The 27,707-nt window shown below is 40.5% G+C and overlaps 1 protein-coding gene across 1 annotated transcript in view; it reads left to right on the top strand.

Moving 5' to 3' along the window:
- Positions 1-27,707, top strand: part of PRKCH (protein kinase C eta) — a 476,631-nt gene that overhangs the window by 158,737 nt on the left and 290,187 nt on the right. The window contains exon 2 of the mRNA XM_053697294.1: positions 7,895-7,958. Coding sequence (XP_053553269.1) covers positions 7,895-7,958 — 64 coding nt within the window. The remainder of the gene's footprint in view (positions 1-7,894; positions 7,959-27,707) is intronic.

Raw genomic sequence — 27,707 nt, 5'->3', positions numbered from 1 at the left:
AAGTAAAGGCTCACACGGACATTGTCCTGGCCTTTCTCAGATCTCACGGATGGAAAGTGAACGTGGAAAAGAGTTCTCTATCTCCGTCAACGAGGGTTCCCTTCTTGGGAACTATAATAGACTCCTTAGAAATGAGGATTTTTCTGACAGAAGCCAGGAAAACAAAACTTCTAGACTCTTGTCGGATACTTCATTCCGTTCCTCTTCCTTCCATAGCGCAGTGCATGGAAGTGATAGGTTTGATGGTAGCGGCAATGGACATAGTTCCTTTTGTGCGCATTCATCTAAGACCATTACAACTGTTCATGCTCAGTCAGTGGATTGGGGACTATTCAGACTTGTCTCCGAAGATACAAGTAAATCAGAGGACCAGAGACTCTTTCCGTTGGTGGCTGTCCCTGGACAACCTGTCACAAGGGATGACCTTCCGCAGACCAGAGTGGGTCATTGTCACGACCGACGCCAGTCTGATGGGCTGGGGCGCGGTCTGGGGATCCCTGAAAGCTCAGGGTCTTTGGTCTCGGGTAGAATCTCTTCTACCGATAAATATTCTGGAACTGAGAGCGATATTCAATGCTCTCAAAGCTTGGCCTCAGTTAGCGAGGGCCAAGTTCATACATCAACCATCAGGGGGGAACAAGGAGTTCCCTAGCGATGGAAGAAGTGACCAAAATCATTCTATGGGCGGAGTCTCACTCCTGCCACCTGTCTGCTATCCACATCCCAGGAGTGGAAAATTGGGAAGCGGATTTTCTGAGTCGTCAGACATTGCATCCGGGGGAGTGGGAACTCCATCCGGAAATCTTTGCCCAAGTCACTCAACCGTGGGGCATTCCAGACATGGATCTGATGGCCTCTCGTCAGAACTTCAGAGTTCCTTACTACGGGTACAGATCCAGGGATCCCAAGGCGGCTCTAGTGGATGCACTAGTAGCACCTTGGACCTTCAAACTAGCTTATGTGTTCCCGCCGTTTCCTCTCATCCCCAGGCTGGTAGCCAGGATCAATCAGGAGAGGGCGTCGGTGATTTTGATAGCTCCTGCGTGGCCACGCAGGACTTGGTATGCAGATCTGGTGAATATGTCATCGGCTCCACCATGGAAGCTACCTTTGTGACGAGACCTTCTTGTTCTAGGTCCGTTCGACCCACTCCAGCTGACTGCTTGGAGATTGAACGCTTGATCTTATCAAAGCGAGGGTTCTCAGATTCTGTTATTAATACTCTTGTTCAGGCCTGAAAGCCTGTAACCAGAAAAATTACCACATTATTTGGTATATCTGTTGGTGTGAATCTGCAGGATTCCCTTGGGACAAGGTTCAGATTCCTTAGAGTCTATCCTTCCTTCGAGAAGGATTGGAAAAAGGATTATCTGCAAGTTCCTTGATGGGACAGATTTCTGCCTTGTCTGTGTTACTTCACAAAAAGCTGGCAGCTGTGCCAGATGTTCTAGCCTTTGTTCAGGCTCTGGTTAGAATCAAGCCTGTTTACAAAATTTTGACTCCTCCTTGGAGTCTCAACCTAGTTCTTTCAGTTCTTCAGGGGGTTCCGTTTGAACCCTTACATTCCGTTGATATTAAGTTATTATCTTGGAAAGTTTTGTTTTTGGTTGCAATTTCTTCTGCTAGAAGAGTTTCAGAATTATCTGCTCTGCAGTGTTCTTCTCCTTATCTGGTGTTCCATGCAGATAAGGTGGTTTTGCGTACTAAACCTGGTTTTCTTCCAAAAGTTGTCTAACAAAAACATTAACCAGGAGATAGTTGTGCCTTCTTTGTGTCCTAATCCAGTTTCAAAGAAGGAACGTTTGTTGCACAACTTGGATGTAGTTCGTGCTCTCAAATTTTACTTAGCAGCTACTAAGGATTTCAGACAAACTTTGTCTTTGTTTGTTGTTTATTCTGGTAAACGGAGAGGTCAAAAAGCAACTTCTACCTCTCTCTCCTTCTGGATTAAAAGCATTATCCGATTGGCTTATGAGACTGCCGGACGGCAGTCTCCTGAAAGAATCACAGCTCACTCCACTAGGGCTGTGGCTTCCACATGGGCCTTCAAGAACGAGGCTTCTGTTGATCAGATATGTAAGGCAGCGACTTGGTCTTCACTGCACACTTTTTCTAAATTTTACAAATTTGATACTTTTGCTTCTTCTGAGGCTATTTTTGGGAGAAAGGTTTTGCAAGCCGTGGTGCCTTCCATTTAGGTGACCTGATTTGCTCCCTCCCTTCATCCGTGTCCTAAAGCTTTGGTATTGGTTCCCACAAGTAAGGATGACGCCGTGGACCGGACACACCTATGTTGGAGAAAACAGAATTTATGTTTACCAGATAAATTACTTTCTCCAACGGTGTGTCCGGTCCACGGCCCGCCCTGGTTTTTTTAATCAGGTCTGATAATTTATTTTCTTTAACTACAGTCACCACGGTAACATATGGTTTCTCCTATGCAAATATTCCTCCTTAACGTCGGTCGAATGACTGGGGTAGGCGGAGCCTAGGAGGGATCATGTGACCAGCTTTGCTGGGCTCTTTGCCATTTCCTGTTGGGGAAGAGAATATCCCACAAGTAAGGATGACGCCGTGGACCGGACACACCGTTGGAGAAAGTAATTTATCAGGTAAACATAAATTCTGTTTTTTTTAACAAATTGCTTGTTCTATCTAAATCTTAAAAGTCTAATTCTGAATTTATTGCCCTTTAATGTAATAATCAGATTTGTTAAAGGTTTAACAAAATGTGAACAGTGGACATTTTGTCCTATTATATTTTTTTTCTTACTTCAGACCTAGGAACCAGTGTGTGTATGTGTGTATGTGTGTGTATATATAATATATATATATATATATATATATATATATATATATATATATATATATATATATATATATATATATATATATATATATATATATATATATATATATATATAGCAAAACAGGAAACAGCACTCTCTGGACTTAAGTAAAAAACAAGTAGTTTATTCAGTAACGTTTCGGGGAATGCTCCCCTTCATCAGACCAACAACATACAAGTGAGACAAACATTTAAGCATACACAAACCCCTCCCCCTAGTGCAAAAAACCGCCAAAAATGGTTGCCATAGCAACCAAGCAACCAGTTCAAAGTAAATACATTTACCAATGCAACAATGACATCAAAGAAACCAGATCATTATGGTTAATTAGCATCAGGTCAATTAGCAAATCAACACATCATCCTACCACATAATACACCTGCTGTATATTAGTACTTCTAATACCCCAGTGGCAGTGTGTCCTTTTAAAGAGACATATCACAATATTATTAGCTAAGTACAGGAACACAAGAATGTGTAGAAAAAAGGGGTTGAAAAAATGTTTAGTTAAACATCGGCACCTCATCATATTGAAATGCAATTCACGTAATGCACTTATAGTAAATGCCTAACTCATAATACCCGTACTACATAGTCAAGGGTCATGTGTACCATAAATGCTATAGAAGCAAATAGCAGCAAACTCGTTATACAGATACCTCAAACGATGTGACCGTATTACATGCACAAAGTGTAGCACGACCTATGTAATCACCCTGTTCAGCATCGGACCAACCTTGCGCTGAATCTAGCACAGTTACTAGCGGAACAACAAGGGATATGCGCATGCGTGGAAACCCGGCGCAGTCCAGCCCCCAATGCTCCAGCTAGGTACCCAATAGGATAGAAAGGACAAGCCCCCACACAGGACAAACAGAGTTATTAAAATGGCATGTTTTTTATGAACTAAGCTGTGTACGCTTCTAAGGTATCTGGTTGTATCTGTCTAAGGGGATTAATTTAGTTTGTACAGTATCTGATACTATGTTTGCATTCTTTTATCCACAGTGGGTTCATGAAGTCTGGTTGCTGATTGGCTGTAGGCTCTGCCCATATTTATCCTCCAGGAGGGGTGCCCAATGGGTGTACCCTTATTTAGAAGTAGTAAGAAGTGAATACAGCGCCAACAAGAGGCCAAGGGATAAATATACTCACAGAGAGATAAAAGAAGATTTAATGAACCATGTTAAAAAGCATCAGTAATAAAAGACTATATATAAAAAATGTAAAAAGCACATATAAATAAAATTACAAATACAGGAATATCTTACAGAAGCGGCTCAAAGGGCCAAAGCTGATAATTACAATAAAAACAGAGGTAATAACAGGTGATCAGTGTGAGTGGTACACCAGAATAAGAGTGTATACTGATAAAACAGAATTAGCCTAAGTGCAACTGTAGCAAGTGCATCAAGCAAAAAACTAATAAACAATAATACAAACAATAGTGTTCAAAATTAGTGTTACAAAAATAGTGTTCCAAAAAATAGAAAAATGCACTGCAGTGCAAAAAAAGGGGGGTAGCAAAATAATTGTATAGATACAATCAAGTAGTGAGTGAGTGCAAATGGATATAAAAATGCTAGCTACTTAATCCAGTGAGGTTAAGATATAATTAAATAAAATACACAATATGCAATAACATAAAAAATATAATACACAATATGCAATAACATAAAAAATAAAAAATAAAATATAAAATATAATCCAAAAAAGTGTTCAAAAAGTTGATCAACAAATGTTAGTGAAGAACAAAAATAAGTCAATCAAAACTAAAAAATGGAAAAAAAGGGTGATGAAAAGCAAGGTGAAAGTGAGGAAATTGATTCCTTCCAATGTTAGTTACTTTAACAGATCCAAATTCCTGAGTGTGGTTGCTGAAGTAGCTGATTGGATCCTAGCACCTGTCAGCTGCTCCTATGGTATCCTAAAAAGTGTCCCTGTAAAAAAAAAAAGAAATTCACAACATAGTGTATCCAATATGAGAATGAAGTAAAGATTAAAGTAATGCTTACCAATATGTCAACGCGTTTCTGCCCTCAAAAAAGGGCCTTTCTCAAAGATATTACTAAAAATGGAATGCAAGTGGATTTATTCACTAAATGCAGTCAAACCAAATGGAATGAATGACTATAATAATTATTTTGTATATTTATAGGTCAACCATTCCATACTTCAGCATTATATATTATAGTACTTAAAGATATATATTGCAGTACTTAAAATCTGTGAGTTATGGTATATAACATAACAAAGTGGTTACCACAAAGAGTTGGAGATATAATGATATGGTAACAAATAAATAATTCACCCTTCAATGCACTAATTTTAACTTAATTCTATTCACTTTTTCACCATGGTTCACGTATTTTCATTTAAGCACGGTTCACAAAATGTCTAATTTTAGAGCACAATATAGCAACAGTTAGAATAAACAAGCTACTTCATTATTCGATGAATAGAATTAGCAACCAGATATAAATTTATGAAAAGTAGTTTTTATTTTCTGGCATCAAGAATAGCAACAAATGAAGCATTTCTCCATTTGACATTGTCACAAGTTCACATTGAAAAGCACAAAGTAAAATTTATCGTACACTTTCCTCACAAAAATAAACAATTTTTATTTAAATGTTCATTCTATATTGACAACAAGAGAGCACTTCTCTGTTTTAAAAGTCACCAGTCCACATATAAAAGCACATAGTGTGTATTAAAATTACTAATATTGCACACCCCCTTCAAATATAATAAATATCTATATCCTTCATTTAATTCTTTATTCTATATAAGTTATTATAAAATCAAATCTTACACACAAGATGTAGGCATGTATTATCCTCCAGTTTTACAACACCTCTGTACATTTTCAATGAATCTGGGAGAATAGGTATTGGCACTAAGTCCCCTTCAAGACACGGAATAATGATATAAGTACAATAGGTAGATACTAGTTCTAGCAACAATGAAGGCAACCTATTTAACATTGTATAAAAACATTGATATGCAGCGTTCTAAGACAAATAAAACTGATAACGGTAACCGCAAGTCTGTTTACATCTGTTATGATCAGCCAATGACTTATACAGGATATCACACACCCATTTACCCGAACCATCCCACAACCACAGATTGGTTACCAACATAATGAGTCAGCAATAGGTATACACCCATCCTATGATGAACACAATGTGAAACGTCAGCTAGGAAATCTTTTTCTGACAATCGATTGAACCAATAACTGGCTGACACTCCCTCCTGCTAAAACCAATGATAAACAAGGGATGATCCAGTATAATCAGACGCAATAATACTCACAAGGCGAAAATGTCAGCAATAATGATTGACATTAGACTCATCCTATCACAGGTGGACAACACCTACTACTGAGACCAATAGTACCAAGTAGGTGGGTCCAAAGACGGTACAAATCACGGCAAACAACAGCGGCCCGCACCCCCTCTGAGGAAGCGTTTGTGAAACGCGCGTCAGGGGTCCGACAGGGGTAGCTCAGTCTCTCCTGTTCGTTTTTTAACTTGCTTACTCTTGTTGAAAATATGCCTTATTGAACTTACTATAGCCCTCCCAGCCTCTGTTCTTTAATAGTGTAATGATACAAATAATTAGCCCTCGGATTGTAAGGGCTTAGTCTATATTTAAACACTTTAAATTTTGACAGAGGACTGGGTGATACTCTAAATATTGGTTCTTATACTTTATTGCCATAGTGCAATCAACAGAGTTTAAGTGCTTTTAATCTTTCAGCTCTGTTATTTGAGTGTGTGTGAGTTCCTTGTTGATTTAATAAAGTTTAATTGTATGAATGGAATGGAACTATTTTAATTTAAATATACTTTCGCATCAGCAGAGTTAACTAGTACTATACTATTGCAGTATTGGTTTTCTTTTCTTAAACTGGATTGTATCCTCTATTACAATTAGTTTAACTAGTTGTTGAATGTTTGTTGTAACCATTCACTGCATCAGATGTCTCTTTAAGATAAGTTAGAGGCTGAGTCCCACATATATAGATACAAGAGACACCTGAGATCTAATACCAGACTCTGCAATCCCCCACCCCAATATTTCTATAGTCAGGTGATTGCTGGGTAACAGTATAGTCAGGTGATTGCTGGGTAACGGTATAGTCAGGTGATCACTGTGATAACAGTATAGTCAGGTGATCACTGTGGTAACAGTATAGCCAGGTGATCACTGTGGTAACAGTATAGCCAGGTGTTCACTGTGGTAACAGTATAGTCAGGTGTTCACTGTGGTAACAGTATAGTCAGGTGTTCACTGTGGTAACAGTATAGTCAGGTGATTACTGTGGTAACAGTATAGCCAGCTGATCACTGTGGTAACAGTATAGTCAGCTGATCACTGTGGTAACAGTATAGTCAGCTGATCACTGTGGTAACAGTATAGTCAGGTGATCACTGTGGTAACAGTATAGCCAGCTGATCACTGTGGTAACAGTATAGTCAGGTGATCACTAAGGTAACAGTATAGCCAGGTGATCACTGTGGTAACAGTATAGTCAGGTGATCACTGTGGTAACAGTATAGCCAGGTGATCACTGTGGTAACAGTATAGTCAGGTGATTGCTGGGTAACAGTATAGCCAGGTGATCACTGTGGTAACAGTATAGTCAGGTGATCACTGTGTATTAGTATAGTCAGGTGATCACTGTGTATTAGTATAGTCAGGTAATTACTGTGTAACAGTATAGTCAGCTGATCATTTTCATTATTATTTACTAAAATTTTAACAAAAATCTAAAACAATTCTGCAGCTATCTCATATGTCATGCAATATAAATATAACAATAGTATATTGTGAATCTGCTGAGACTGTTGAAATAAAAACAATATATAATTAGTGTGCGCCACTCACTGATATTTTACTTACAATAGTGTTTAAATGTAGGTAACAAAAACGCTCAGAATTGGCTCAGCACTGGGGTATGAACGGGTTAAAGACAACTGACGTGTTTTTACTGAATGTCCAGTTTCAGAAAAATAACATCATTTATCTTTTTTTAGGTGGATTTGGAGCCAGACGGCAAAGTGTTTGTAGTGGTGACTCTCATGGGCAGCTTTATAGAAGGTAAGGGATTATGTTTAAACTGTTTAAAGACAATAAAGCCAAAACTAAATATTCATTTAGATAGAAAATATAATTTTAAACAACGTTTTTACTTCCATTAACTAATTTGTCTTGGTATCTTTTGTTAAAGAGTAATCCTAAATATGCTGGTAGGAGCTCAGGAGTGTGCACGTGTCTTTAGCAGTCATTGATTGTTGCAAACAAGATGGCTAAAGACACATGAACGCTCCCAAGCTCATCTAGAACTACTCTTTAGCAAAGGATACTATGAGAACTAAGCAAAATTGGTAATAGACGTAAGTTTGAAAGTTGTTTAAAATGTTGTGCTCTATCTGTATCCAAACATTTACATTTAACCCCTTAATGACTGCGTATTACAAGGGGGCTCGCTTACAGTGGCTAGACCGGCACAATGACACCCCACAAACATCCGCTGATGTACAGGGAATGTTGCCTATTGTTAAGGGCAGAGGCGTTACTAGAAACCACAGGGCCCAGGTGCAAGAAACTAAGAAGGGCCCCCCACCCCCAAAAAAAGTGAATTTGATACATAGCTTTTTTTTAACATTTAACACAGAAATAAAATGTGAATCAGATTACGTCTGCAAAAGGAGATACCCTGTGCCCACAGTCTGTGAGATGGTCTGACCCCCTATTACTGTATATAGTGACACTGTTTAACCCACCAGTACTGTATATAGTGAGTTAGTGACACAGTCTGTGAGATGGTCTGACCCCCTATTACTGTATATAGTGACACTGTTTAACCCACCAGTACTGTATATAGTGAGTTAGTGACACAGTCTGTGAGATGGTCTGACCCCCTATTACTGTATATAGTGACACTGTTTAACCCACCAGTACTGTATATAGTGAGTTAGTGACACAGTCTGTGAGATGGTCTGACCCCCTATTACTGTATATAGTGACACTGTTTAACCCACCAGTACTGTATATAGTGAGTTAGTGACACAGTCTGTGAGATGGTCTGACCCCCTATTACTGTATATAGTGACACTGTTTAACCCACCAGTACTGTATATAGTGAGTCAGTGACACAGTCTGTGAGATGGTCTGACCCCCTATTACTGTATATAGTGACACTGTTTAACCCACCAGTACTGTATATAGTGAGTTAGTGACACAGTCTGTAATCTGCCGGTGAGATGGCTGGCCTGACCCTACCCGCCCCAGTACTTTATAAAGTGACCACAGTAGTCTGTGACATGGTCTAGCCCCCCTGTACTGTATATAGTGGTACTGTATAGTGACACTGTTTACCCCCCATGCTGTAGTAACAAGGTCTGTAATTTGCTGGTTCCACAAACATACACACACTCACATACATGCATAAATACACACACAGTCACATACATACAAACACACATACATGCATAAATACACACACAGTCACATACGTACACACTCACATACATGCATAAATACACACACAGTCACATACATACACACATACATGCATAAATACACACACATACATGCATAAATACACACAGTCACATACATACACACACACACATACATGCATAAATACACACACAGTCACATACATACACACACATACATACATACATACATACATACATACATAAATACACACACAGTCACATATATACAAACACACATACATGCATAAATACACACACAGTCACATACATACACACACATACATAGATACATAAATACACACACAGTCACATACATACACACATACATGCATAAATACACACACAGTCACATACATACACACACATACATACATACATATATACAAACACACATACATGCATAAATACACACACACAGTCACATACATACACACATACACACACACACAGTCACATACATACACACATACATACACACACACAGTCACATACATACACACACACACACACACACACACACTTAAACACCAGTGGGTAAAACAGACTAACCCCTGTAGTCAGAGACACTAGTGAAGCATCATGTCACACTCACATGATATCAGTGCAGGCAGTGGCAGGTCAACGTTTTATATTGTAAAAAAAAATAATTTTAAGCTGGGCCCCCACGCTTGGGGGCCCAGTTGCAATTGCGACCTCTGCACCCCCTGTAGTTTCGTCCCTGGTTAAGGGGTTAATATGGATATTTCTACAGAAATTTTGCCTAACTCCAGTGATGAAACATTCTGTTATATCAGCAGGAAAGTAGGTCAATTTGCATTATTGGGTAACAGATGATACTCAGAAGATTCATTACTGTACTACGTCCAAACCTCAGAGGTACCAGCTGCCCTGAATTACAAGGTAGAGCCTTTTTACATGCCCAGAGCTGCGCAGAGGGCACGTGCAGTACACTCAGCAGCCATCTTTGCTAAGGGAAACTGTGGCAGTACACACGACCTGTAGAATTTTCCTTAAATAAAATGTAGTCCATTAAGGAGTAAAATACACACTGAATCTCTGCTGGTACATTATAACTAGCACTTCATATCCCAACTGCAACTAACCATCTAGATACACCCTAAACTTAAATAGGGACAACATAATGTTGGTAATATGGGATTTTTGAACATTACAACTGGTTTCCTTTTCAATGAAGAAGATTTAATTCAGTTGAAATAACATTGTACTCAAAAAATCTGATATCCATAGGATCATTTTAAAATAACAATTTCTCCAACATAGGTGTGTCCGGTCCACGGCGTCATCCTTACTTGTGGGATATTCTCTTCCCCAACAGGAAATGGTAAAGAGCCCAGCAAAGCTGGTCACATGATCCCTCCTAGGCTCCGCCTTCCCCAGTCATTCTCTTTGCCGTTGTACAGGCAACATCTCCACGGAGATGGCTTAGAGTTTTTTGGTGTTTAAATGTAGTTTTTATTCTTCAATCAAGAGTTTGTTATTTTAAAATAGTGCTGGTATGTACTATTTACTCTGAAACAGGAAAGAGATGAAGATTTCTGTTTGTAAGAGGAAAATGATTTTAGCAACCGTTACTAAAATCGATGGCTGTTTCCACACAGGACTGTTGAGAGGAATTAACTTCAGTTGGGGGAAACAGTGAGCAGACTTTTGCTGCTTGAGGTATGACACATTTCTAACAAGACTCGGTAATGCTGGAAGCTGTCATTTTCCCTATGGGAACCGGTAAGCCATTTTCTTAGTTTAAGTAAAAGAATAAAGGGCTTCATTAGGGCTTAAAAAACTGGTAGACATTTTTCTGGGCTAAAACGATTACTTTACTAAGTATATTTGGCAGATTATTACTTTTAATAGTTGTTAAATCTTGGGGATTGTTTTAATAAAAACGGCAGGCACTGTATTGGACACCTTTTTCACTGGGGGCCTTTTCTAGTCATAGACAGAGCCTCATTTTCGCGCCTCTAATGCGCAGTTGTTTTTGGAAAGCATGGCATGCAGATGCATGTGTGAGGAGCTAAGAACCACTGAAAAAGCTTATAGAAGGCATCATTTGGTATCGTATTCCCCTCTGGGCTTGGTTGGGTCTCAGCAAAGCAGATACCTGGGACTGTGTAGGGGTTAAATGTAAAAACGGCTCCGGTTCCGTTATTTTAAGGGTTAAAGCTCTCAAATTTGGTGTGCAATACTTTTAAGGCTTTAAGTTACTGTGGTGAAATTTTGGTGAAATTTGAACAATTCCTTCATACTTTTTCACATATTCAGTAATAAAGTGTGTTCAGTTTGAAATTTAAAGGGACAGTAACGGTTTTATTGTAAAACGTTTTTTGTGCTTTGTTGACAAGTTTAAGCCTGTTTAACATGTCTGAACCATCAGATAACGATGTTCTATATGTATGAAAGCCAATGTGTCTCCCCATTTAAATATATGTGATATATTTGTGTCATAATGTCCAAACAAAGTAGGGATAATAATGCCATAGATATGATATTGCCCAAGATGATTCCTCTAATGAGGGGAGTAAGCATGGTACTGCATCATCCCCTTCTGTGTCTACACCAGTTTTGCCCACACAAGAGGCCCCTAGTACATCTAGTGCGCCAATACTTATTACCATACAACAATTAATGGCTGTAATGGATAATTCTATTGCATGCATTTTTTCCAAAATGCCTACTTATCAGAGAAAGCGTGATTGCTCTGTTTTAAACACTGAAGAGCAAGAGGACGCTGATGATATCTGTTCTGATATACCCTCACACCTATCTGAAGGGGCCAGGAGGGAGGTTTTGTCTGAGGGAGAAATTTCAGATTCAGGGAAAATTTCTCAACAAGCAGAACCTGATATTGTAACTTTTAAATTTAAATTTCAACATCTCCACGCACTACTTAAGGAGGTATTATCTACTCTGGATGATTGTGACAATTTGGTCATTCCAGAGAAATTAGGTAAGATGGACAAGTTCCTAGAGGTTCCGGTGCCCCCCGATGTTTTTCCTATACCCAAGCGGGTGGCGGACATAGTAAATAAGGAGTGGGAAAGGCCCGGCATACCTTTTGTCCTCCCCCTATATTTAAGAAATTAGTTCCTATAGTCGACCCCAGAAAGGACTTATAGCATACAGTCCCCAAGGTCAAGGGGGCGGTTTCTACTCTAAACAAACTCACTTCTATTCCTATAGAAGATAGTTGTGCTTTCAAGATCCTATGGATTAAATGTTAGAGGGTTTGCTTAAAAAGATGTTTGTTCAGCAAGGTTACCTTCTACAACCAATTTCATGCATTGTTCCTGTCACTACAGCTACGTGTTTCTGGTTTGAAGAACTAGAAAAGTCGCTCAATAAAGAATCTTCGTACGAGGAGGTTTTGGACAGAGTTCAAGCTCTTAAATTGGCTAACTCTTTTTTATTTTAGATGCCGCTTTGCAATTAGCTAGATTAGCGGCGAATAATTCAGGGTTTGCTATCGTGGCGCGCAGAACGCTTTTGCTTAACATCCCTTTCAAGGGTAAAACACTGTTTGGCCCTGACTTGAAAGAGATTATTTCAGACATCACTGGGGGAAAGGGCCACGCCCTTCCTCTGGATAGGTCTTTTAAGGCTAAAAAGAAGCCAAATTTTCGTCCCTTTCGCAGAAACGGACCAGCCTCAAATTCTACACCCTCTAAGCAAGAGGGTAATACTTCTCAAACCAAGCCAGCCTGGAGGCCGATGCAAGGCTGGAACAAGGGTAAGCAGGCCAAGTCACCTGCCACTGCTACCAAAACAGCATGAAGTGTTGGCCCCCGATCTGGGAAGGATCTGGTGGGGGGCAGACTTTCTCTCTTTGCTCAGGCTGGGGCAAGAGATGTTCAGGATCCTTGGGCGCTAGAAATAGTTTCTCAAGGTTATCTCCTGGAATTCAGTCAACTACCCCCAAGGGGAAGGTTCCACGGGTCTCAATTATCTTCGAACAGGCATTCTTACACTGTGTAGAAGACCTGTTAAGCATGGGAGTGATTCATCCTGTTCCATTAGGAGAACAAGGGATGGGTTTTTACTCCAACCTGTTCATAATTCCCAAAAAAGAGGGAACATTCAGACCTATTTTAGATCTCAAGATTCTAAACAAGTTTCTAAGGGTTTCATCATTCAAAATGGAAACCATTCGAACGATTCTTCCTACCATCCAGGAAGGTCAATTCATGACCACGGTGGACTTAAAGGATGCGTACCTACATATTCCTATCCACAAGGAACATTTTCGGGTCCTAAGGTTCGCCTTTCTGGACAAGCATTACCTGTGGCACTTCCATTCGGATTAGCCACTGCTCCAAGGATTTTCACAAGGGTACTAGGGTCCCTTCTAGCGGTGCTAAGACCAAGGGGCATTGCAGTAGTACCTTACTTGGACGACATCCTGATTCAAGTGTCGTCTCTGTCAAAAGCAAGGGCTCATACGGACATTGTCCTAGCCTTTCTCAGATCTCACAGGTGGAAAGTGAACATAGAAAAAAAGTTTTCTGTCCCCGTCAACAAGAGTTCCCTTCTTGGGAACAATGATAGTTTCCTTAGAAATGAAGGTTTTTCTGACAGAGGCCAGAAAATCAAAACTTCTAAGCTCTTGTCAGGTACTTCATTCTGTTCTTCTTCCTTCCATAGCGCAGTCCATGGAAGTAATAGGTTTGATGGTTGCGGCAATGGACATAGTTCCTTTTGCACGAATTCATCTAAGACCATTGCACCTGTGCATGCTCAGACAGTGGAATGGGGATTATACAGACTTGTCTCCGACGATACAAGTAGATCAAATAACCACAGATTCACTCCGTTGGTGGCTGACCCTGGACAACCTGTCACAGGGAATGAGCTTCTGCAGACCAGAATAGGTCATTGTCACGACCGACGCCAGTCTGGTGGGCTGGGGCGCGGTCTGGGAACCCCTGAAAACTCAGGGTCTATGGTTTCGGGAAGACTCTCTTCTCCCGATAAACATAATGGAACTGAGAGCGATATTCAATGCTCTCAAGGCTTGGCCTCGACTAGCAAAGGCCAAATTCATAAGGTTTCAATCAGACATCATGACGACTGTTACATATATCAACCATCAGGGGGTAACAAGGAGTTCCCTGGCGATGGAGGAGCATCCGGGGGAGTGGGAACTCCATCTGGAAATCTTTGCCCAAATAACTCAATTATGGGGCATTCCTGACATGGTTCTGATGGCCTCTCGTCAGAACTTCATGGTCCCTTGTTACGGGTCCAAATCCAGGGATCCCAAGGCGACTCTATTGGATACAATAGTAGCACCTTGGATCTTCAACCTAGCTTATGTATTCCCACCGTTTCCTCTCATTCCCAGGCTGGTAGCCAGGATCAATCTGGAGAGGGCTTCGGTGACCTTGATAGTTCCTGTGTGGCCACGCAGGACTTGGTATGCAGACCTGGTGAATGTTTCATCGGCTCCACCATGGAAGCTACCTTTGAGACAGGACCTTCTTATTCAGGGTCCATTCGAACATCCGAATCTGGTTTTCCTCCAACTGACTGCTTGGAGTTTGAACGCTTGATTTTATCAAAGCGTGGGTTTTCAGATTCTGTAATGGATACTCTTATTCAGGCTAGAAAGCCTGTAACTAGAAAATTTTACCATAATATAAAGGATTCCCATGGAACAAGATAAAAATTCCTAAGATTCTTTCCTTTCTACAAGAAGGTTTGTAGAAAGGATTTTCTGCGAGTTCTCTGAAGGGACAGATCTCTGCTTTATCTGTTTTACTTCACAAAAGGCTGGCAGCTGTGCCAGACGTTTAAGCGTTTGTTCAGGCTCTGGTTAGAATCAAGCCTGTTTACAGACCTTTGACTCTTCCCTGGAGTCTTAATCTAGTTCTTTCAGTTCTTCAAGGGGTTCCGTTTGAACCCTTACATTCCGTAGATATTAAGTTATTATCTTGGAAAGTTTTGTTTTAGGTTGCAATTTCTTCCGCTAGAAGAGTTTCTGAGTTATCTGCTCTGCAGTGTTCTCCGCCCTATCTGGTCCATGCAGATAAGGTGGTTTTACGTACTGAGCCTGGTTTTCTTCCGAAGGTTGTTTCCAACAAAAATATTAACCAGGAGATAGTTGTACCTTCTTTGTGTCCGAATCCAGTTTCATAGAAGGAACGTTTGTTACACAATTTGGACGTTGTCCGTGCTCTAAAATTCTATTTAGATGCTACAAAGGATTTCAGACAAACATCTTCCTTGTTTGTTGTTTATTCTGGTAAAAGGAGAGGTCAAAAAGCAACTTCTACCTCTCTATCTTTTTGGCTTAAAAGCATCATCAGATTGGCTTATGAGACTGCCGGACGGCAGCCTCCTGAAAGAATCACAGCTCATTCCACTAGGGCCGTGGCTTCCACATGGGCCTTTAAGAACGAGGCTTCTGTTGATCAGATATGTAAGGCAGCGACTTGGTCTTCACTGCACACTTTTACCAAATTTTACAAATTTGATACTTTTGCTTCTTCTGAGGCTATTTTTGGGAGAAAGGTTTTGCAAACCGTGGTGCCTTCCATCTAGGTGACCTGATTTGCTCCCTCCCATCATCCGTGTCCTAAAGCTTTGGTATTGGTTCCCACAAGTAAGGATGACGCCGTGGACCGGACACACCTATGTTGGAGAAAACAGAATTTATGTTTACCTGATAAATTACTTTCTCCAACGGTGTGTCCGGTCCACGGCCCGCCCTGGTTTTTTAATCAGGTCTGATGATTATTTTCTTTAACTACAGTCACCACGGTATCATATGATTTCTCCTATGCAAATATTCCTCCTTTACGTCGGTCGAATGACTGGGGAAGGCGGAGCCTAGGAGGGATCATGTGACCAGCTTTGCTGGGCTCTTTGCCATTTCCTGTTGGGGAAGAGAATATCCCACAAGTAAGGATGACGCCGTGGACCGGACACACCGTTGGAGAAAGTAATTTATCAGGTAAACATAAATTCTGTTTTTAGTGTTGACTGTCCCTTTAATTGTATCTTTGGTTTAGTAGCGCCAGTTGTGTAGTTCCTGTCAGTGTTCATTGGCTCACAGGTTGTGCGTTCTGCTACTACTCACTGGTAATCAGCCATTGTGTATTAATAGGAAGTACATGGCTAGTACATCTCTATTTGTTTCACTTTCCATGTTTTTAGCCAAAAGTCAAAAGGTCCCTTTAAAGGAACATTAATTTATGTATAAAAAAATATCCACTGCATAGTAAATTATGTAAAAAAAAAAGTAAATGTAAAAGCATTTATAGAAATATACGAGTGTCTGACCTCTTCCTACCCCAAAATGCACTCCGGCCCCTCTGGGAGTGTAAGAAACACTACAAGAGTCGGAGTTAGACAGAGCATACAATATTCATTTGCTTTTTCATTCTCATGATATTCTTTGTTGAAAAGATACGTAGGTAGGTAGGTGTCTGGAGCATTATTTGGCAGGAAATAGTTCTCTTGCAAATAGATAACATTCTTGCAAAGCTGCCATATAGTGCTCTAGACACGCTCCTGAGCTTCCGTCCCTTCTTTTTAACAAACTATACCAAGATAACAAAGACATTTTAATAATAGAAGCAAATTAGAAAGTTGTTAATTGCATGTCTTTTCTGAATCATGAATGAAAAATGTTGGGTTTTGTGTCCCTTGAATTTATTGGAAAATGCAAACATTTATTGTTTATATAATAAAACATCTATTTCTCTTGTAAGATGTATCGAGTCCACGGATTCATCCATACTTGTGGGATATTCTCCTTCCCTACAGGAAGTGGCAAAGAGAGCACCCACAGCAGAGCTGTCTATATAGCTCCTCCCTTAGCTCCACCCTCCAGTCATTCTCTTTGCCTACTCTAAGTACTAGGAAGGGCAGAGTGAGTGTGGTGACAAAAAATGTTAGTTTTTTATTTCTCAAGCAAAAGTTTATTTTAAATGGTACCGGTGTGTGCTATTTACTCTCTGGCAGAAAAGGGATGAAGATTTCTGCAAGGAGGATGATGATTTTAGAACTTTGTAGCTAAGATCCACTGCTGTTCTCACAAGGGCTGAAGAGTACAGGAAAACTTCAGTTGGGGAACGGTTTGCAGGCTAAACTGCATTGAGGTATGTTCAGTCTATATTTCTTTCATGTAATTGGCAAGAGTCCATGAGCTAGTGACATATGGGATATACATTCCTACCAGGAGGGGCAAAGTTTCCCAAACCTCAAAATGCCTATAAATACACCCCTCACCACACTCACAATTCAGTTTTACAAGCTTTGCCTCCCATGGAGGTGGTGAAGTAAGTTTGTGCTAGATTTCTATGTTGATATGCGATTCGCAGCAGGCTGAAGCCCGGTTTTCCTCTCAGAGTGCAGTGAATGTCAGAGGGATGTGAAGAGAGTATTGCCTATTTGAATACCATGGTCTTCCTCTAGGGGATCTATTTCATAGGTTCTCTGTTATCGGTCGTAGAGATTTCTTCTCCTACCTCCCTTTTCAGATCGACGATATACTCTTATATACCATTACCTCTACTGATTCTCGTTTCAGTACTGGTTTGGCTATCTACTATATGTAGATGAGTGTCTTAGGGTAAGTAAGTCTTATTTCTATTCATGACACTCTAAGGTATGGTTGGGCACTTTATATGTAAAGTTCTAAATATATGTGTTAAACTTATATTTGCCATGATTCAGGATAATCAGTATTCCTTCTTTCAGACTGTTTCATTTTTTTGGGAAAATGCATATAAATTATATTTTTTCTTACCTTAAAAATTTTCAATTTACTTTTTTTCTAAATTGCGGGCTGTTAGGCTCGCGGGTGCAGAAAATGCTTCAATTTATTGCGTCATTCTTGGCACAAGACTTTTTTGGCGCAAAAATGTCGTCATTTCCGGCGTCATAGTTGACGCCGGAAGTTTTCACATGGTTGAGTCATTTTTGACGTATGTGTGTTGCGGACGTTTTTGGCGCCAAAAAATATGGGCGTCATACTTGGAGCCAAAAATGTGGGCGTCATACTTGGCGCCAGTTTTTTCACATTATTTCAGTCTCACTTTTTAGTTGCTTCTGGTTTCTAGAGGCTTGTTTTGTTTTGCATTTTTTCCCATTCCTGAAACTGTCATTTAAGGAATTTGATAATTTTGCTTTATATGTTGTTTTTTCTATTACATATTGCAAGATGTCACTACCTGACCCTGGATCTGAAGCTACTTCTGGAAAGACGCTGCCTGATGTCGGTTCTACCAAAGCTAAGTGCATTTGTTGTAAACTTTTGGTAACTGTTCGTCCGGCTGTAGTTTGTGTTAGTTGTCATGATAAACTATCAAACGCATAGAATATTTCCATTCGTAATAATCCATTACCTGTTGTTGTTCCTTCAACATCTAATGTTCAGGATGTTCCTGTTAATGTAAAAGAATTTGTTTCTAATTCTATTCGGAAGGCTCTGTCTGTTATTCCTCCTCCTAGTAAACGTAAGAGGTCTTTTAAAACTTCTCATATTTCAGATGAATTTTTAAATGACCGCCATCATTCTGACTTATCTATTTCTGATGAGGATCTATCTGCTTTTAAAACTTCTCATATTTCAGATGAATTTTTAAATGACCGCCATCATTCTGACTTATCTATTTCTGATGAGGATCTATCTGCTGTCACCTGCCTGCTTTTCCTTTGACTTGTGAACTGGGGACCTAGTCACTGGGTGACATGCAGTACCTAAGCCTGTTGTGCTGAAAAGCTTTACCTTAATTCAGAAGATTCTGCCTCAGATATTGACACTGATAAATCTTCATATTTGTTTAAGATGGAGTTTATTTGTTCTTTACTTAAAGAAGTGTTGATTGCATTAGATATGGAGGAGTCTAGTCCTCTTGATATTAAAACTGATAAGCGTTTAAATTCAGTTTTTAAACCTCATGTAGTTATTCCAGAAGTTTTTCCAGTTCCTGGTGCTATTTCATAAGTAATTTCTAGGGAATGGAATAGTCTGGGTACTTCATTTACTCCTTCTCCAAGGTTTAAGAAATTGTACCCTTTGCCATCTGATAGATTAGAGTTTTGGGAAAAAATCCCCAAAGTTGATGGGGCTATCTCTACTCTTGCTAAACGTACTACTATTCCTACGGCAGATAGTACTTCTTTTAAGGATCCTTTAGATAGGAAGCTTAAATCCTTTCTAAGGAAGGCTTATTTATGTTCAGGTAGTCTTCTTAGTCCTGCTATTTCTTTGGCTGATGTTGCTGCAGCTTCCACCTTCTGGTTGGAGGCTTTAGCGCAACAAGTGTCAGACCATAATGCTTATAGCATTGTTAAACTTCTTCAACATGCTAATAACTTTGTTTGTGATGCCATTTTCGATATCATTAGAATTGATGTCGGGTATATGTCTTTAGCTATTTTAGCTAGAAGAGCTTTATGGCTTAAGTCTTGGAATGCAGATATGACTTCTAAGTCAACGTTGCTTTCTCTTTCTTTCCAAGGTAATAAATTATTTGGTTCTCAGTTGGATTCAATAATTTCAACTGTTACTGGGGGGAAGGGAGCCTTTTTGCCTCAGGACAAAAAATCTAAAGGCAAATATAGGGCTGCTAATCGTTTTCGTTCCTTTCATTAGAATAAGGAACAAAAGCCTGACCCTTCCCCTAAAGGAACAGTTTCCGTTTGGAAACCTTCTCCAGTCTGGAATAAATCCAAGCCTTTTAGAAAGTCAAAACCAGCTTCCAAATCCGCATGAAGGTGCGGCCCTCATTCCAGCACAGCTGGTAGGGGGCAGGTTACGATTTTTCAAAGATGTTTGGATCAATTCGATTCAAAGTCTTTGGATTCAGAACATTGTTTCACAAGGGTACAGAATAGGTTTCAAGGTGAGAAGATTTTTTCTCTCACGCATTCCAGTAAACCCAGTAAAGGCTCAGGCGTTTCTGAAATGTGTTTCAGACCTAGAGTCGGCTGGGGTAATTGTGCCAGTTCCAGTTCTCTAACGGGTTCTGGGGTTTTACTCAAATCTGTTCATTGTACCAAAGAAGGAGAATTCCTTCAGACCAGTTCTGGATCTAAAAATATTGAATCGTTATGTAAGGATACCAACATTCAAAATGGTGACTATAAGGACTATTCTGCCTTTTGTTCAGCAAGGGCATTATATGTCTACAATAGACTTACAGGATGCATATCTTCATATTCCTATCCATCCAGATCACTATCAATTTCTGAGATTCTCTTTTCTAGACAAGAATTACCAGTTTGTTGCTCTTCCATTTGGCCTAGCAACAGCTCCAAGGATCTTTTCAAAGGTTCTCGGTGCCCTTCTCTCTGTAATCAGAGAACAGGGTATTGCGCTATTTCCTTATTTGGACGATATCTTGGTACTTGCTCAGTCTTTACATTCTGCAGAATCTCATACGAATCAACTTGTGTTGTTTCTTCAAAGACATGGTTGGAGGATCAATTTACCAAAGAGTTACTTGATTCCTCAGACAAGGGTAACCTTTTTGGGTTTCCAAATAGATTCAGTGTCCATGACTTTGTCTCTAACAGAAAAGAGACGTCTGAAATTAGTTTTAGCTTGTCGAAACCTTCAGTTTCAATCATTCCCTTCGGTAGCTTCGTGCATGGAAATTCTAGGTCTCATGACTGCTGCATTGGACGCAATCCCTTTTGCTCGTTTTCACATGAGACCTCTCCAGCTTTGTATGCTGAACCAATGGTGCAGGGATTATACAAAGATATCACAATTAATATCCTAAATCCCAATGTTCGATCTTCTCTGACTTGGTGGTTGGATCACCATCGTTTAATTCAAGGTATAGACAATTGGGAAGTGGATTATCTCAGTTGCCAGACGTTACATCCGGGCGAATGGTCTCTTCACCCATAGGTATTTCTTCAGATTGTTCAAATCTGGGGACTTCCAGAAATAGATCTGATGGCCTCTCATCTAAACAAGAAACTTCCCAGGTATCTGTCCAGATACAGGGATCCTCAGGCGGAAGCGGTGGACGTGTTGTCACTTCCTTGGAATTATCAACCTGCTTATATCTTTCCGCCTCTAGTTCTTCTTCCAAAAGTGATTTCCAAAATCCTAATGGAGCGTTCGTTTGTACTGCTGGTGGCTCCAGCATGGCCACACAGGTTTTGGTATGCGGATCTCGTTCGGATGGCCAGTTTCCAACCTTGGACACTTCCGTTAAGGCCAGACCTTGTATCTCAAGGCCCATTTTTCCATCAGGATCTCAAATCATTAAATTTGAAGGTATGGAGATTGAACGCTTAATACTTAGTCATAGAGGTTTCTCTGATTCAGTGATTAATACTATGTTACAGGCTCGTAAATCTAGAAAGATCTTTTACCGAGTTTGGAAGACTTACATTTCTTGGTGTTCTTCTCATAAATTCTCTTGGCATTCTTTTAGAATTCCTAGAATTTTACAGTTTCTTCAGGATGGTTTGGAAAAAGGTTTGTCTGCAAGTTCCTTGAAAGGACAAATCTCTGCTCTTTCTGTACTTTTTCACAGAAAGATTGCTAAACATCCTGATATTCATTGTTTTGTACAGGCTTTGGTTTGTATTAAGCCTGTCATTAAGTCAATTTTTCCTCCTTGGAGTCTTAATTTGGTTCTGAGGGCTTTACAGGCTCCTCCGTTTGAACCTATGCATTTTCTGGATATTAAATTACTTTCTTGGAAAGTTTTATTCCTTTTGGCCATCTCTTCTGCTAGAAGAGTTTCTGAGTTATCTACTCTTTCTTGTGAATCTCCTTTTCTGATTTTTCATCAGGATAAGGCTGTGTTGCGGACTTCATTTAATTTTTTACCTAAAGTTGTGAATTCTAACAACATAAGTAGAGAAATTGTTGTCCCTTCTTTGTGTCCTAAGAATTCTCTGGAGAGATCTTTACATTCTTTGGATGTAGTTAGAGCTTTGAAATATTATGTTGAAGCTACTAAAGATTTCAGGAAGACTTCTAGTCTATTTGTTGTCTTTTCTGGTTCTAGGAAAGGTCAGAAGGCTTCTGCCATTTCTTTGGCATCTTGGTTAAAGTATTTGATTTATCATGCTTATGTGGAGTCGGGTAAATCCCCGCCTCAAAGGATTACGGCTCATTCTACTAGGTCAGTTTCTACTTCCTGGGCTTTTAAGAATGAAGCTTCTGTTGATCAGATTTGCAAAGCAGCAACTTGGTCTTCTTTGCATACTTTTACTAAATTCTACCATTTTGATGTTTTTTCTTCTTCTGAAGCAGTTTTTGGTAGAAAAGTACTTCAGGCAGCTGTTTCAGTTTGATTCTTCTGCTTATAATTTCAGTTTTTTTCATTTTAAGATTAAAACTTTTTGATTTGGGTTATGGATTATTTTTTCAGCGGAATTGGCTGTCTTTATTTAATCCCTCCCTCTCTAGTGACTCTTGCGTGGAAGTTCCACATCTTGGGTATCTGCTATCCCATACGTCACTAGCTCATGGACTCTTGCCAATTACATGAAAGAAAACATAATTTATGTAAGAACTTACCTGATAAATTAATTTCTTTCATATTGGCAAGAGTCCATGAGGCCCACCCTTTCTTCTGTTAAGTGTGATCAGTCCACGGGTCATCATTACTTCTGGGATATTACTCCTCCCCAACAGGAAGTGCAAGAGGATTCACCCAGCAGAGCTGCATATAGCTCCTCCCCTCTACGTCACTCCCAGTCATTCTCTTGCACCCAACGACTAGATAGGATGTGTGAGAGGACTATGGTGATTATACTTAGTTTTATATCTTCAATCAAAAGTTTGTTATTTTAAAATAGCACCGGAGTGTGTTATTATCTCTCTGGCAGAGTTTGAAGAAGAATCTACCAGAGTTTTTGTTATGATTTTAGCCGGAGTAGTTAAGATCATATTGCTGTTTCTCGGCCATCTGAGGAGAGGTAAACATCAGATCAGGGGACAGCAGGCAGATGAATCTGCATAGAGGTATGTAGCAGTTTTTATTTTCTGACAATGGAGTTGATGAGAAAATCCTGCCATACCGATATAATGTCATGTATGTATACTTTTCACTTCAGTATTCTGGGGAATGGTACTTCACTAGAATTACACTGTAAGAAATACATAAAGCTGTTTAATAACTAGAGATTATGTTTAACGTTTTTGCTGGAATGTAAAATCGTTTTCATTTGCTGAGGTACTGAGTGAATAAATGTTTGGGCACTATTTTTCCACTTGGCAGTTGCTTAGTCTGTTTTCTGACAGTTTCTGTTCTCCCTCACTGCTGTGTGTGAGGGGGAGGGGCCGTTTTTTGGCGCTTTTACTATGCATCAAATATTTCAGTCAGCAACTCATTGTATTCCCTGCATGATCCGGTTCATCTCTACAGAGCTCAGGGGTCTTCAAAACTTATTTTGAGGGAGGTAATTTCTCTCAGCAGAGCTGTGAGAATTATAGTTTGACTGAGATAAAAAACGTTTATTCTGTAATTTGTTTCACTGCTTTCAGAATTTGTTATCTTTGCTAATGGGATTAAACCTTTGCTAAAGTTGTGTTGTTTACAAGGATTGAGGCTATAACTGTTTCAATTTATTAATTTTCAACTGTCATAGATCTTCTGTGCTTCTTAAAGGCACAGTACGTTTTAATATTATTCTAATTGAATTGTATTTCCAAGTTGCAAGTTTATTTGCTAGTGTGTTAAACATGTCTGATTCAGAGATACCTGTGTCATTTGTTGCAATGCCAAAGTGGAGCCCAATAGAAATTTATGTACTAACTGTATTGATGCTACTTTAAATAAAAATCAATCTGTACAAATTGAACAAATTTCACCAAACAACGAGAGGAGAGTTATGCCGACTAACTCGCCTCACGTGTCAGTACCTACATCTCCCGCTCAGAGGGAGGTGCGTGATATTGTAGCGCCGAGTACATCTGGGCGGCCATTACAAATCACATTACAGGATATGGCTACTGTTATGACTGAGGTTTTGGCTAAATTACCAGAACTAAGAGGTAAGCGTGATCACTCTGGGGTGAGAACAGAGTGCGCTGATAATATTAGGGCCATGTCAGACACTGCGTCACAGGTGGCAGAACATGAGGACGGAGAACTTCATTCTGTGGGTGACGGTTCTGATCCAAACAGACTGGATTCAGATATTTCAAATTTTAAATTTAAACTGGAAAACCTCCGTGTATTACTAGGGGAGGTGTTAGCGGCTCTGAATGATTGTAACACAGTTGCAATACCAGAGAAAATGTGTAGGTTGGATAAATATTTTGCGGTACCGACGAGTACTGAGGTTTTTCCTATACCTAAGAGACTTACTGAAATTGTTACTAAGGAGTGGGATAGACCCGGTGTGCCGTTCTCACCCCCTCCGATATTTAGAAAAATGTTTCCAATAGACGCCACCACAAGGGACTTATGGCAAACGGTCCCTAAGGTGGAGGGAGCAGTTTCTACCTTAGCTAAGCGTACCACTATCCCGGTGGAGGATAGCTGTGCTTTTTCAGATCCAATGGATAAAAAGTTAGAGGGTTACCTTAAGAAAATGTTTGTTCAACAAGGTTTTATATTGCAACCCCTTGCATGCATTGCGCCGATCACGGCTGCAGCGGCATTCTGGATTGAGTCTCTGGAAGAGAACATTGGTTCAGCTACTCTGGACGACATTACGGACAGGCTTAGAGTCCTTAAACTAGCTAATTCATTCATTTCGGAGGCCGTAGTACATCTTACTAAACTTACGGCGAAGAATTCAGGATTCGCCATTCAGGCACGCAGGGCGCTGTGGCTAAAATCCTGGTCAGCTGATGTTACTTCTAAGTCTAAATTGCTTAATATACCTTTCAAAGGGCAGACCTTATTCGGGCCCGGGTTGAAAGAGATTATCGCTGACATTACAGGAGGTAAAGGCCATGCCCTGCCTCAGGACAAAGCCAAAGCCAAGACTAGACAGTCTAGTTTTCGTTCCTTTCGTAATTTCAAAGCAGGAGCAGCATCAACTTCCTCTGCACCAAAACAGGAAGGAGCTGTTGCTCGCTACAGACAAGGCTGGAAACCTAACCAGTCCTGGAACAAGGGCAAGCAGACTAGGAAACCTGCTGCTGCCCCTAAAACAGCATGAATTGAGGGCCCCCGATCCGGGATCGGATCTAGTGGGGGGCAGACTTTCTCTCTTCGCCCAGGCTTGGGCAAGAGATGTTCAGGATCCCTGGGCGCTAGAGATAATATCTCAGGGATACCTTCTGGACTTCAAATACTCTCCTCCAAGAGAGAGATTTCATCTGTCAAGATTGTCAACAATCCAGACAAAGAAAGAGGCGTTTCTACGCTGCGTACAAGAGCTCTTGTTAATGGGAGTAATCCATCCAGTTCCACGATCAGAACAGGGACAGGGGTTTTACTCAAATCTGTTTGTGGTTCCCAAAAAAGAGGGAACTTTCAGACCAATCCTGGACTTAAAGATCCTAAACAAATTCCTAAGAGTTCCATCGTTCAAGATGGAGACTATTCGGACAATTTTACCTATGATCCAAGAAGGTCAGTACATGACCACTGTAGATTTAAAAGATGCTTACCTTCACATACCGATTCACAAAGATCATTATCGGTACCTAAGGTTTGCCTTCCTAGACAGGCATTACCAGTTTGTGGCTCTTCCATTCGGATTGGCTACAGCTCCAAGAATCTTCACAAAGGTTCTGGGTGCTCTTCTGGCGGTACTAAGACCGCGGGGAATCTCGGTAGCTCCATACCTAGACGACATTCTGATACAAGCTTCAAGCTTTCAAACTGCCAAGTCTCATACAGAGTTAGTGCTGGCATTTCTAAGGTCACATGGATGGAAGGTGAACGAAAAGAAAAGTTCACTCGTTCCACTCACAAGAGTTGCCTTCCTGGGGACTCTTATAGATTCTGTAGAAATTAAGATTTACCTGACAGAGGACAGGCTAACAAGACTTCAAAGTGCTTGCCGCACCCTTCATTCCATTCAACACCCGTCAGTGGCTCAATGCATGGAGGTAATCGGCTTAATGGTAGCGGCAATGGACATAGTACCCTTTGCACGCTTACACCTCAGACCACTGCAACTGTGCATGCTAAGTCAGTGGAATGGGGATTACTCAGACTTATCCCCTTCTCTGAATCTGGATCAAGAGACCAGAAATTCTCTTCTATGGTGGCTTTCTCGGCCACATCTGTCCAGGGGGATGCCATTCAGCAGACCAGACTGGACAATTGTAACAACAGACGCCAGCCTTCTAGGTTGGGGTGCCGTCTGGAATTCTCTGAAGGCTCAGGGACAATGGAGTCAGGAGGAGAGTCTCCTGCCAATAAACATTCTGGAATTGAGAGCAGTTCTCAATGCCCTCCTGGCTTGGCCCCAGTTGACAACTCGGGGGTTCATCAGGTTTCAGTCGGACAACATCACGACTGTAGCTTACATCAACCATCAGGGAGGGACAAGAAGCTCCCTAGCTATGATGGAAGTATCAAAGATAATTCACTGGGCAGAGTCTCACTCTTGCCACCTGTCAGCAATCCACATCCCGGGAGTGGAGAACTGGGAGGCGGATTTCTTAAGTCGTCAGACTTTTCATCCGGGGGAGTGGGAACTTCATCCGGAGGTCTTTGCCCAAATACTTCGACGTTGGGGCAAACCAGAGATAGATCTCATGGCGTCTCAACAGAACGCCAAGCTTCCTCGTTACGGGTCCAGATCCAGGGATCCAGGAGCAGTCCTGATAGATGCTCTGACAGCACCTTGGGACTTCAGGATGGCTTACGTGTTTCCACCCTTCCCGTTGCTTCCTTGATTGATTGCCAGAATCAAACAAGAGAGAGCATCAGTGATTCTAATAGCACCTGCGTGGCCACGCAGGACTTGGTATGCAGACCTGGTGGACATGTCATCCTGTCCACCTTGGTCTCTACCTCTGAAACAGGACCTTCTGATACAGGGTCCCTTCAAACATCAAAATCTAACTTCTCTGAAGCTGACTGCTTGGAAATTGAACGCTTGATTTTATCAAGACGTGGGTTTTCTGAGTCAGTTATTGATACCTTAATACAGGCTAGGAAACCTGTTACCAGAAAGATTTACCATAAGATATGGCGTAAATACCTATATTGGTGTGAATCCAAAGGTTACTCTTGGAGTAAGGTTAGGATTCCTAGGATATTGTCTTTTCTACAAGAAGGTTTAGAAAAGGGTTTATCTGCTAGTTCTTTAAAGGGACAGATCTCAGCTCTGTCCATTCTGTTACACAAACGTCTGTCAGAAGTTCCTGACGTCCAGGCTTTTTGTCAGGCTTTGGCCAGGATTAAGCCTGTGTTTAAAACTGTTGCTCCACCAT

Source organism: Bombina bombina, chromosome 1 (genome assembly GCF_027579735.1).
Source record: "Bombina bombina isolate aBomBom1 chromosome 1, aBomBom1.pri, whole genome shotgun sequence".
Lineage (NCBI taxonomy): Eukaryota > Metazoa > Chordata > Amphibia > Anura > Bombinatoridae > Bombina > Bombina bombina.
This window is presented reverse-complemented; position numbering and strand designations above follow the sequence as displayed.